At 51.6% G+C, this 12,727-nt stretch overlaps 2 protein-coding genes across 2 annotated transcripts; one reads left to right on the top strand and one right to left on the bottom strand.

Moving 5' to 3' along the window:
- Positions 1 to 502: 502 nt before the first annotated feature.
- On the bottom strand, positions 503 to 6,042 carry GT037_003760 (phosphatases ii; the record flags this gene model as incomplete). The annotated part of the gene is made up of 7 exons (XM_038928807.1): positions 503 to 2,659; positions 2,712 to 3,200; positions 4,023 to 4,898; positions 4,946 to 5,169; positions 5,363 to 5,580; positions 5,627 to 5,834; positions 5,889 to 6,042. The coding sequence occupies 7 exons, from the start codon at positions 6,040 to 6,042 to the stop codon at positions 503 to 505; spliced, it is 4,326 nt and encodes a 1,441-aa protein (XP_038788514.1).
- A 990-nt stretch (positions 6,043 to 7,032) lies between these two features.
- GT037_003759 (glutathione s-transferase ii) lies at positions 7,033 to 8,983 on the top strand (the record flags this gene model as incomplete). The annotated part of the gene is made up of 5 exons (XM_038928806.1): positions 7,033 to 7,115; positions 7,564 to 7,621; positions 7,672 to 7,897; positions 8,401 to 8,547; positions 8,736 to 8,983. The coding sequence occupies 5 exons, from the start codon at positions 7,033 to 7,035 to the stop codon at positions 8,981 to 8,983; spliced, it is 762 nt and encodes a 253-aa protein (XP_038788513.1).
- Between the last annotated feature and the right edge of the window lie 3,744 nt (positions 8,984 to 12,727).

Genomic DNA, 12,727 nt, shown 5'->3' with positions numbered 1-12,727 from the left:
GCTACAGGCAAGATGCTTTGATTTAGGTCACACTAGACTAGTCCTTCAACTGCGAAATCTCCCACCAACCCGAGGGTTACAGTCGCTGTGTCCAATGAGACCGGACGAAACTTTTTTGTTTCATCGCTGTGAGTTCTTGACAACACGAACGCGGAAGTGCTTTTGTAGTCTTGGTTCATGCCATGCACATTTCGCTTAGTATGTGCCTTCTCTTGACATGCAGCAGAAGATTTGACGAGTCTGATTTCAGCGTATGTGGCGTACCAAAGCACGAGATTCCAGTTGCTCCATCAGCCCTTGCTTGTCGGCTTCGCACTGTAATAGTCCTCACAATTTACATGCGGAGATCATCATGAATATCAACAGGAAAAAAAAGTACTTGCCAGGGGTATCTTTGTTGCATTCATCGTGATTGTGCATTATCATGTCTCGTCAAATCTCTATCACCACCCCAAACCTCGCAGGAACAATCAACTTGCTACTAGGAAAGTAGCACATACGGTTATTGCATCTCCATTTCAACCTCCTTTTTTGCCTCCGCCGCCTGGGTGGGTTTCCGACTTCTACTCCTGTTCTCTGCTTTCTTCTCCACTATGTCCGCCCCCAGTCCCAAATCGGCGATCTGAGTCGACGCAGGCTCCAAGGATTGTTCCGTACTCGCCTCGGAACTCAGCCTGTTGCTGCCCTCCAACGACCTTTTCACATCCTCTTCAGCGGTCTCATGAGTGACATCTTCGGCATTTTTCCCCGTTTCTGTACCGGCGCTCAGATCCGAGCTTGGCTCAATGACTTCTTGTGCTACGTCTTCGCTCGGCCTACTAGTTGCTGCAGCTGGACTTACTGCCCTGTTCGTGTTGCTAGTGATGCCCAGCTTCTCGAAACCCGCCATTACTCCTTGCCTTAGATCCTGCCCTAGTGCAGCTGCAGCATCAAGAGGTTTTGGTGTGTTGGAGACTCTAGGGGAGCGATCGCCAAAAGTGTGTGTAGGAGGAAGCTGGACAGTTGTACCTGCTCCAGTCGCTCCGTCCGCGGACTCTGTACCTGTGACAATAGGCTCCTGGACGATTGGAGTGCTCGTTCCACTCCTTCCAGTACTCTGGTTACTGGTCTGGGGTGTGAGATTTGGTGGCGCTTGAGGGCCAAAGACGTTCATCTCCTCGTCAGTACGACCAAAACATTCAGCCCACCACCTAGCCTCACCTTTTCGAGGGAAGATCATGCGCTCCTTGCCTCGGATAGCGTCATCAATCTCTGGTTCGTACTTTGGGTTCATAAATTCTTGCTTGCGGCAGAGGAAATAGTCCCATACGCTCCTTGTTCGCTCCTTAGCCCTGGTGTCTACGCGCTCCTTTTCATTGTCGAACAGGAACGTTCCGTACTGACAGGAATAGAGATGGTAGAGCAAGCGCCTCAGGAAGCGCTCGCTGAACTCGAATCGGGTTGGATGCTGATAATACAGTTGGTATACACAATCGAGAAATTGATGGAACACAGGTGACAGCTCGTTCACCTTGGTGACACGATGCTCTTCCGCAGCTCCAATCTGAACAGGCTTCGACGAGGGAGTATCAGCAATATCTGTGACATTTTCTGGCATGTTCGTTTCCGGGAGCTGATTGAGAGATTCGTTCGATTCGTTGTGGCGGTTGAAGAGCCCTCGCGCACCACGAAGAGCATTCTCAAAGGCATTGCTGCCTCCAGTGCCGTCGTGCTTGCGCTCAATCTTTTCGTTCTCTATGGTGAACCACTTCTCATGGCTCAGAAACCCTGATCGATGTCGAAACATGTGTCCAAAGGAAAGCCAATCCTTCTCAACGAGGACGATGAAACCTTCCAGCGTCCGGTAATAGGGGTCTAGTAAGATTTGACTGAGTGCACTCAACTGGCTCGTGCGATCCCAGCCATCGGAACAGTGAATGAGGACATGCGAGTGCATGATGCCAACCGTGCGGGCTATCAGCGCAGTTCCATCCAGTATGTTAGCAATGTGCTTGATCCAATTACTCTTGGCCAGAAGCTGCCTGTTTGGGGGGAAAGGCACTAGATCCGACTCTTTCAGGGCCTCAATGACAGTATCAAGCGACTTCCGCATGACGTGAATATTGTCAATTCCGAGGTATGCTTTCTCCGCTCCTGGATAATAGTCCATCTTCTCTGAACCAAGCCCAACAGCTTGCATTGCGTAAGCATTTACTGTAGGCCTAGCATCAACAATGAGGTTCCGCTGCTGGGCCCCGTAGACTTTTGGCACGTCGGCGTCTGTTTCCGAAGACGTTGTCAGGTCGTCTGCAGTGGTCCTTCCAGCATCGATACTCCCTTCCGCTGCACCGACAAAAGAGCTATTAGCGCTCGAATCGTTCAGGTTCACAACGCTTGTATCAGGAGTGAGCTCTGCAGAATTGGAGGTGGAGATATTTGCAGGTTTCCACCCGCGGTTGGTCGCCCAGATGGCTGCGACGAGCCGCTCATCTTGAGGGTTTCGATTCCCACGCAGACCTGGTGTGGGCTGCGAGCTTCGCGTTATGGAGCAGTTGTTGACGGGATGGCGGTAAACGAGGGCTGGTATCCGCTGTCGCGATCGATATTCACCTGCATACCTGAGAACGCTGTCCGAGACGTTGGTGGGAACGACAAGAAGGGCGGGATACGTCGGCGCATACTGTTCCACTTGTCAAGACCTTCCTCAACGTTACATGTGGCATACCATATACCTTGTACTCCAAGTTGACTTCTGATATCCGCCAGCCCTTTTCCGAGTCCTTTGGGCTGATGCCCAGTCGCTTCCATTCGCGGCGCGCGTCGTAGATGTCCCAGCCATTCTGTTGGTCTTCTGGTGGTTTTGGCTGGTAGCTGAAGGCCAGTAGCTTGTCTAGTCTGCCTATCTTGCACGAGAGCGCCCGTATGCTATCGTACACGTCTCGCGCCTTCTTGTCGTTGGGGAAGAAGAAGGCGAAGAAGGTAAAGTCGCGACATCGTATGCGGATCGAGGGCTCCTGGCGCAAGACGGGCGGACACGATTTGAGGGAGCAGTAGTTGATCATGGGATAGGTAATCCATACTTCTTTCTGCCGCGGTGGTTTCGCGTTGGCGGGAGCGTCGGCGGGCAGGCTGGGGAGGTAGCTGAAGACGAGATGGTGGGGCATGAGGTGCAGCGTGCCGTCGAAGCGCGTGCCTCTGCGGAGGAGGTAGACGTCCTCTACCTGCAGGCAGTGTCAGCGTACTCAAAGCAGTGCTACAGCAGAACTGCACGTCTCGGCGACGTTTCTTACCTTGCTCACGCGTATCCGCTCCATGGCGACGAAAGGGCATGCGACAATGAGTGCGGGTGGCCCGGAGCGGGGTGTGAAATCGCTATAAGTATGACCCGACACACAAGACAAGCATCTAGAAAGAAGGATAAAGGCAGATGAGAGCGTCGCCTTGTCCAGCGCGCATGGTCAACATGAGCTTGTCGGCATGTGCCTGCCCTGTCATGCTCATGCCTCGTCCCGCCGCTTGTGTTTAGCATCTTGGCGATCAGCGTCATCTGAGTGTCCGCTTTTAGCACGCAGTCGTCACCTCCATCCATCAACATTCACTTGCATGTCGCAATTGCACTTGACGTGACTCTGAAAAGGCCTCCATCAACACCACAATAACACAGCCAAGTGCATGAAAAAAAAAAACTGATCCAAGAGAAAATGCTTTCGTTCAACCGCGAGAACAAAACCTCGTTTACTACCAGTGCAGAGCACATCTAGAGCTCAGGTACACAAGCAAAACAGGCAAGATGCTACATACTTACTTGGCTTGGCCAATAAGCTTACCTGGAACCATTTATACTGGCAGCTGCTTGAATTACATGTACAAAAACTCTCACGAAATTACTGCGAGTGCTTTCCCAGACAAAGAAATCGCTACCTCCATCAATAACCTAAAAAACCATATGAGCATAGACATACAGGCTGGCTATGCGCCGACCCAGCTTCTACACTGTCACATCTGCACACCTAAGCCGGAGGCGGTGGCGGCGGCGGAGGGACATCGCTAGGCGGCGGAGGTGGAGGGGCCTCGCCTGGAGGAGGCGGTGGCGGCACGGAGCCAGACGGTGGTGGTGGAGGTGGTGGCGGGCTGCCGGCAGATCCGTAGGTCTGGAAGAGAGGACCAAGGCCAGGAGGAGGACCAGCAGGAGGTGGGGGAGCACCGTAACCAGGAGCACCATAGGCACCAGGAGCACCCATACCAGCGTTCTGGTCGTAGCCATAACCACCATATCCATAACCAGCTCCTGCTGCAGGAGCAGTGGGGGCAGCAGAAGCCCAGGGAGCCGCACCATTACCAGCACCGTAGCCTTGATCGTAGGATTGACCACCACGGCCGCCGCCACCAGCCCAAGGAGGAGGAGCGGCCGAGCTACTGTCGCCTCGACCACGGTCGTCGCCGTCACGCGCCCAAGGTGCAGAGCCTCCAGTGGGACCACGCTCCCATGGCTTGAGGGTGCGCTCGCCTCCACCGTAGTTGTCTCCGCCAGCAGCGCCGTTGCCGTTGTATTCGATCGCCGCCCGAGGCTGGCCACCAGCGCCTCCCATCTCGGCCATAAATGCGTCGAGCTCGTTCTCTGGGGCACCGCCAATACGAGCTGGCTGACCACGGTCGCCGAAACGGTTGTCGTTGCGCCAGGGCTGACCGACTTTGCGGTCGGGACAATCGCGAGCCATGTGACCAGCTTGACCACAGACACGGCAGATGATGCTGGCCGTGAAGTTTTGCTTCTGTGGACAATCGTACTTGCGATGACCAATCTCACCACAGTTCTGGCAGGCCTGGTTCTCGTCGTCACGAAGGGTACCGTTGAGGGCGGCAAGCTCACGAAGCTGGTTGCGCTTGAGTTCGTTCTGGCCTTCAGGGATAGAAGCAGCCTGCAAGATTAGCATCCGCGCATGGAATAGTATGGGAAGTGACTTACAGTCTCAATGACGTTATGGATAAGCTTCTTGGCCTTGTTGACCTTCTCCTCGGTATCGGCCATGATCAAGCAATGAAGGTCTTCTTCCTGATTGCTGGTATGAGCTGCGTCAGAGCGTCCTTTACCCTCCTTGACAGAGCCTTTGCCACGAATCGCAATCTTTGCTTGGGATTCCGTCTCCATCTTCTTGAGGGTATTTCCACGGGGGCCAATGAGTAGACCAACTGTTAGTGCAAAGAGCTGTGGTTAGTGTATGATCAAAAATATTGGAGCAAAAGGGTTAGGGTTAGTGACATAGCTGTACTACAGGTGCCACTAGATGCACATAAACATCCAGCAGTCTGAGCAGGCCGGTCAAGACAAAGGCTGGGGCAGCGCAAAACAAGGGGAGGGGAGTTAGAGGGGTTAGTTCCGTACTGAAGTTAATCTCCGGGTAATCATTGACCGGAACGTAGACTTTCTCCTGTGTCTTAGTGGGCCGCCTGTAATCGGCAGGTGGGTGGTAGTTAGGAAGCGTCTTCATCGCCTTCTCAACGAGCTTGTGGCGCTCGTCTTCGAGGCGCTTGCGGTAGCGGAACTCGCGAGTGTTGACACGGCGACCAAAGTTGTCATACTGGGGTGGGGGCGAGGGAGACCTGTCCATGTTAGCATCTTTGGCTATCAGAAAATCAAGGTACGTACCTATCGCCGTCCGCTGGGACGACATCGTTGATCTTCAACTTCTGGGTGATCTCCTCGATACGCAGATGCAGGGTATACGCGTCAAGCTGCTCCGTAGTCATGGCCGCGTAAATAGCAGTAGGCAGGCCCATCAAGCCAGCCGCCTTGTTCTCGCTCGCATCACCCCATCGATTGCGCTTCTTGCGTTGTCGCGGACCGTCGGAAGTGTCTGCGCCACGGTTGTCAGTAACGAAAAATGAAAACATGCGAGGATTTGACTTACTGCGCTCAGGGCTGCGGCCGCGCTTCAACTCCGACAAACCCTCGGCGGGCGCAGACGGGTTGTAACCGCCATCATCATCACCACCGCCGAAACGACGGCGAGTACCTAGAGGTATGTTGTTAGAACCCGTGATGCCCTGGTTGCGCCACGACATGATTGCAGTTGAAAAAAGGGTTGCGGTGTCGATGAAAGTGTAGGGCGAGTTGAGAAAGTGGAGGGCTGTCGCGACGAGGCAAACGTTTAGGCTAGTAGGGAGCGCGCTTGGCTGCTTTGGGCTGCAGCCTGTCGATCACGTGATCTTAACCTCTCTCTTGGCGCGAACCTTCCTCTCACTCAATAAATGGTGCCGTGGCTGAGGACCTGGGTTCTTTCTGTAATTATCCTAGAGCTCCTCTGCATGACAGGAGTACGGAGGCACCGCCTTTCCTATATTAAGGCCGCATGCTCTTTACACTATCCCAAAAGCGTCAGGCATTAATTAAGACTTCACAGATTGTTACTCGATGGCGGTAGTGCAAGGCAGATGTGTCGCCGAGGTTCCACGCTCAGGACTGCAAAAACATATTGGTGCCCATGTGCTGGCAAGTTCTCGCGTCGGCGTACCGCATACTCGCTGAAATCTACATAGGTTCGCTTCGCTAAATACCTAGGTAATTCAATTGATTATTCACTACCACCGCTTTCGCATGTACATCTCTCCAAAAAAAAGCCATCTGTATGCATCATTGGCAGTACTCGTTCTATTATCTTAAGAAATGAGGTAATGCCTTGATCGTATGCTAGGTGTTATAGGCACTCTTCATTCCGCGAAATGCAAGCTTCCGCGGTGCCACTGAGGGTTTGATTTCTGTTACTCATTAGCAACTCTTAGGTGCCAGCATTTCTACCTACCATAGCGAAACTATCCAGAATTCCACGCCTGGAGCCGCTTACGAATCATCGCAGTATTTGGTGTCGGCACGATCAACCAACCACCAAGCTCGATTTTCGTCCGAAGCTGCCCCTCATCACCCCCCACTACTACATCATTAAAGCTGCCAGGCCATAGAGCCCCACTGCGCCCTTCAACGGCATATATAGCCACAGACAACGAACTTCCGTTTCTTCTTGCAGTGTCGACTCGTAGCTTCAACTCACCGCGAACATGTCTCAACAATCGGACATCAAGTTGTACACCACACAGACGCCTAACGGCATAAAGATTTCGATAACTTTGGAAGAGCTAGGGTATGTACTTTTTCTTTTCACAAAAGTTGCAATGCACCTTTTATCATAGTTATGATTTCCAGCCCGTAGTAGCTTACACTGTTCTTTCTCGTCCAATGTCATTCGAAGTCGTGGCGACTCCTTCTCGCGTCCCTCCTCCTGCAAGGAAGCAAGAACTTGCAATATCCCAAGCTGTTTCCTAAATGGCTCGCAATACATAACGAAAGGGCGAAATTCTTTGCTGGGTTTAATTGCTCTACTTTGACATCTTTTGAAACACGCACCTCAAGTGCTTATCTTCGTCCAGTTCTTTTTTTTTTTAGCAATCCAGACTTCGGTGTTTGTGGCCAGTTGCATGTCATTCCACTATTTTTTTAAAGAAAAAAAACTCACACCTGTCATATACTGGACTTTAGCACATACAACGAAATAGTCATACTTTGTTGATTCAGTTAGCTGAGATCTGCAGCCTTCCTTACACAGTCCACAAGATCGACATCTCTAAGAATACACAAAAAGAAGAATGGGTAAATCTAGTCTGCCTTCTACTTGATCGTTCTAGGCTGATGAGAGATAGTTCCTGGAAATTAACCCCAATGGACGAATTCCTGCGCTCACCGATACCTTCACTGATGGCCAAACTATCAACCTCTTCGAGTCTGGAAGTATCATGGAATATCTTGTCGACCGCTACGATACGGATCACAAGATCAGCTTCCCTAAGGGCACACGCGAATGGTACACAATGAAAAACTGGCTCTACTTTCAAAATGCTGGCGTTGGGCCCATGCAAGGTCAAGCTAGTGAGTACACTTTCTTCTGCTTTCAGCTCTTTGCTTTTTGCGGCCATCCCGAGACCATGTCAGTGTGTCACCCGATGTAATGACGATTTCCTCCCGCTCTTGAAATGGTGTCGTCATTGCACTTCGTGTCAGGTACGGCACTGGATGACCACGGTAAATGGCGAGATGAAGTCTTCACAAGAATGCCGTGGAGTACATTATGATTTCACCACAGCTCATGTCTCATTGGCTTCAAGAATTACGTTGATCTCATCCGTACAAAACGAGCAACCTGCATCTTTTAGAAAACTGTGTCGGCTCGCCAGGATCATTTCCTGGCTGTCGATTCCGATGTGGAGGCTCTCATCCCGATGCGGGGGTATTTTTGGAAGACGTTTTCCGTTGAGACACGATCTGCCTGAAGATAGAGAACACGTTCTCTTCAGCATCAAATTGCTCTATAGTGCTACCACTGGAATATAATGATGATGCTTGTCGGTACAGTGAGCTGACGTCGACTGCAGACCATTTTACGCGGTATGCACCCGAACACATTGATTACGGTGTCAAGCGATACCAGAACGAAACTCGTCGTCTCTACTCCGTGCTAGAGAAGCATCTTGCCTCAGACAACAAGGCTTACATATGTGGTGAGAGATGCACGATTGCTGGTAAGCACTTCTTTCATGGGTCCTCATTGGCCGACCTATTCGTCTTCTTCGTCCATGAACTGCAGCGATATTTGGAATATGTGCCCAGTCATCTCCACTTGCATCGTACTTTTCATGCCTTCTCCAATACACGTAGACATTCAGCACACTCGAGGACGATTATGATGATACACAATAACACCTACTAGATATCGCCCACTATGGATGGGTCGCTTCTGCAGGTTGGGCAGGCGTCGATATTGACGAATTCCCTTCGCTCAAAGCCTGGGAGGAGCGCATGACATCCCGTCCTGGTGTCGAGAAGGGTCGTCACATTCCTGACCCTCACTCCATCAAAGAACTTCTCCAAGACAAAGACAAGATGGAAAAGTACGCTGCAGAAAGCCGCAAATGGATCCAGGGAGGAATGAAGCAGGATGCTGAGAAGCAAAAGTAAGTGCTTTTACTTTCCCAAAGGACGCCCCGTCGCAGTGTAAGTAAGGATGCTGGCAAGACATGTGAGAGTTATCAGGACATCGTCCGGCCAATCGCATTGCACAGTTGTAACTGTTGAGCCAATCGCATCTCTAGCTTTGCTCTTAGTGCTCCTTGAATCCGAATCCGAGTTTGTAACAGCGGTTATCTTAGGCATCAAGTTCGTCCGTGCCAACTGACCCCCCCTCCCCCCAAGTTCCAGACTATAAATTACATTGCGCCACCATCGCAGCACCGGCGCAACACTGCAGGTACCAGTTTGCGAAACGCAAATCTAGTCAGGATAACCTGTATCATTTCCAATGCTCGTTCGTGACAATGACCCACTTGGAACTTTTACGTCTTGGCATTTTCTCGCGCGAGCTCGGGTGAGTTTCAAGCCCATCATCATTTCACCTAGTGACAAAACTGCACAAAGCTTTAAACCCAAACGGTCAAGCACATGCGGCTTGCCAAGCCTGTCAATAAAGTAGGGGATATCCAGGCTGGCAAGCTTGGTTGCGTAATACTCAGTCATCAGGGGTGCGACTCAGAAATGATCGATGGGAAGTGGGCTCATCACGGTTCACGGGACACTGCACTAGCACAATATTAGTCGTTGATTGCGAAGTAAGGCCCGGTGATGATCCTATATACCACCGCGGACGCTCCGATTGCCATCAGGTTGCGCATTTGTCTGTCTGAAACGTTCGAGAAGCAACATCCAACCTTGGAAGGTTTTGTGAGAGGCCGGGAAATCGTCCGTACGAAGTCGGGGCTGAGGAGCGCTTACATGCTAGCGATAATAGTGCTAGGAAGCCTGGAGGTGAGTCGGCGGCCCCCAGAGTACGCTACGGCGAAGTGCCGAACCAACTAAATGCACTTCCAAACTTGAAAAAAAAAGAACCTAACGATAACTTATGACTGACGTACACGCGTGTATCGTGAATCTGGATTCAATAGACAGAGATTTGTTGACCAGTGCCTGCTGAAGGGACGAAGCGCCGGTGACTATATCCTCCCAGGCGCATGGGCTAATGCCCACCACTCAGGTGGCTGAGAGAACGCGGACGGCATCGCCTGTTGCCGTGACCGTGGGCATGCGGTGACACCCGTTCGAAACTCAGAAGGCTCAGCCATCGAACTAGCCATCAATTAAGAGATTGCTTCACTAAGAGGGTGTACATGGTTGGATAATGTCAGTCTCAGAGACACCACAGTTGCCTGACCATCGTGAGAATCAGCTCATCCGGCGAATCCGGGAAGGGAAGAATGTATTCACGGATACGGAGGGCGTTCTCTCCCGATTCCCTTTCACAGGGGCTCAAGGAAGGATTAGTCGTGTCCCTGAACAGAGTGCGTGGGCTGCTTACTGGTTTGATGAAGGGCGGACACGCGGTGTTTATCACTTCAGGGGATCAGGTATATCGCTCCTGGGTTTGTGCAGAGCACCTGCAGCACAGCTACAGTAGTATCTGCACCTGTATTAGCAAGACGGACTATTCTAAGCTACCAAAGGGCGTGCCCCCTCTGACTAGTTCACCCTCTATCCGTCAGTCTGGCAGCGACTTGCGTCCCGCAACACCCACACTTACCCACGCCCCCAGTATCATACTCTCCCCGCATTAATGCTTGATGAGATGCAGGTTGCATGATCGCAAGGGGCTCTGCGACAGCGGCAGCGACGGTTGGGCTCGCTTCAAATGAGCCGGTTAAGCCTCAAGGGGTCGAGGGAGCGTGATCCCCCAGCTGTGAGGTTTCGAGCCGTAGCTGTTATACTACGGCTATTTCGCCTCTGCCATAGCCGCCACGGTAGGCGGCGCCCCCGCAAACCTGCCGCGGCTCGATGTCAACGGTGAACATCGTAGAACATAGTTGATCGAAGCGGGTCATAAGATTGACAGGGCAGGCAAGCATCGTGTTTGCAAAGCGGAGTAGCCGTCCGCACACCCGACGCTGTCACTTCCCCAGGTTTTGGTGTATGCCACGATCCCGGCTTCACTGGTCAGGGAATCTGGGGTGCATGAGGGAAGCAAGTTCTAGTGCATACCATAGTATCCAATGAATGAATCAAAGTCTTCTATAATGTAATGTCCAAATGTATCATATGCAAGACTCGCCCCAATTAAATTCAGCTATGTTTGATCGTGAGTAGTTCCATGATAGTTGCTCGAGCTTGCAGCCAGTGTAGGGTGCACAGCAAATATGTCATGCCCATATTGGACAGCCTCCATGTGTGGCTGGAACAATGTCGTCCCGTATTGCTTCAAGAGAACGAAAACTTAGCAAACTTGTGCGGGGACCCGGCCTGTGAGTGGTGAGGATCTCAGTACGAGTGAAGCGTCGCAAACTCGCAACAAGCCTCTTCGCCTCTCGCCCCAAACAGCATGCGCAAATGTATGTGGAAGCCCCAAGCCTCACTGACCTTCAGGAAGAAGTATAGCTTTCGCTAGCTCAGCGTCGCTAGAGAGTCTGACATTCAGTGATTCATGACTCTTCTGTGAGTGGGATTCTGTATCAGCTTGACTCCTACAGAGATAGGAAGGTCAAGCTGTATGGTCACACATTTCGGGGCTTGTTACAAAGTGGGTGAACTCTGGCGCCCGTATGCATGCGACGGGACCCAGAAGGCACAGATTGGTCATCTTTTCGAGGAAAGAGCGAAGGGGCCTTGTCGTTATGCATGTTCATTGTGCGGGCCCTCGTGCTAGAACCTGCAGCGTATTGCGGACCCCCTCCTCGGTCGCAATACGCAGCCTCTCAAGATGAAGCAATTTTATTGTATACCGGTAGCACCGGCCAAGCTATCACTTCGGTGGTGATGCAGCACCTAGCATTTGCAAGGCTGTGAGCTAGTTCAACGGCCCGGCAGGCGCTGCTCTCGTGTGGGTGTGGACCAAGTTCTTAGCATGTGACGACTAAACTGGATAGATTTATGAAGATCGTTGAGAGAGCCATGAAGCAGTGCCATCCCTTTCCATCGGCCAACATGTTTCAGTTGATGGGAGTTTTGTTCAACATACGGTGCCCACGTGGGGCTGAAAACTCAGCTTGAAGATTCTGATGATCCGGTCAAGTCACGAAATGAAGCTCCCAATTCTGCGTCTTCTAGAACTCCTGTTGTAGCGCGTACCTGAGATAAGCGTGGGATGCCTAAGAATTCTCCGTCCCAAGAAGATTTGAGCGGATCCAATGTTATGTTCTGTTACAGAACCATTACGGCCATCTTGTTAGTATATAGACCGTTCGCATTGTTGGTGTGCTGGCAAGGGACTATACGGCCAGTTTGCGGTGTTCCGCATATAGACGAGAAACGGTGACGTTGGGCCGACCACATATCGGAGGTGGGTTCACAGCCACTACAAGCTCGCTTAAAGGCGCAGGATTTCTCGGCTTCTCCTGCATGGCGGGGACCGCGATGCCACAGAACAAAGTTTGACCAAAATCCGCCGACACAATTAGCTCACGCTTCAACCAACGTATGTATCGGTGTATATACTTGAGTTAGCAGATAGACCATGTTCAGTACTAATGACTCCTTTGTGGATACCGAAATACAAGCCTGTCTTCGGGTCGAGACTCACGCTCGGTCCCTGGGTGAGTGGGACCTGGTGTGGATATCATTGGGTGTAGCGCGAAGGTCGTGCCATGCCTTCACGAGAAGATCGTTATCGGTATCAGGTATCGGGTTTCAGGTGCTATGGCGGCGTGCATATTTTGACGTTCT

The sequence above is a fragment of the Alternaria burnsii genome (assembly GCF_013036055.1).
Source record: "Alternaria burnsii strain CBS107.38 chromosome Unknown 730, whole genome shotgun sequence".
Classification (NCBI taxonomy): Eukaryota; Fungi; Ascomycota; class Dothideomycetes; order Pleosporales; family Pleosporaceae; genus Alternaria; species Alternaria burnsii.
Note: the sequence above shows the minus strand (reverse complement) of the source record. Positions and strands in the feature narration are given on the sequence as shown.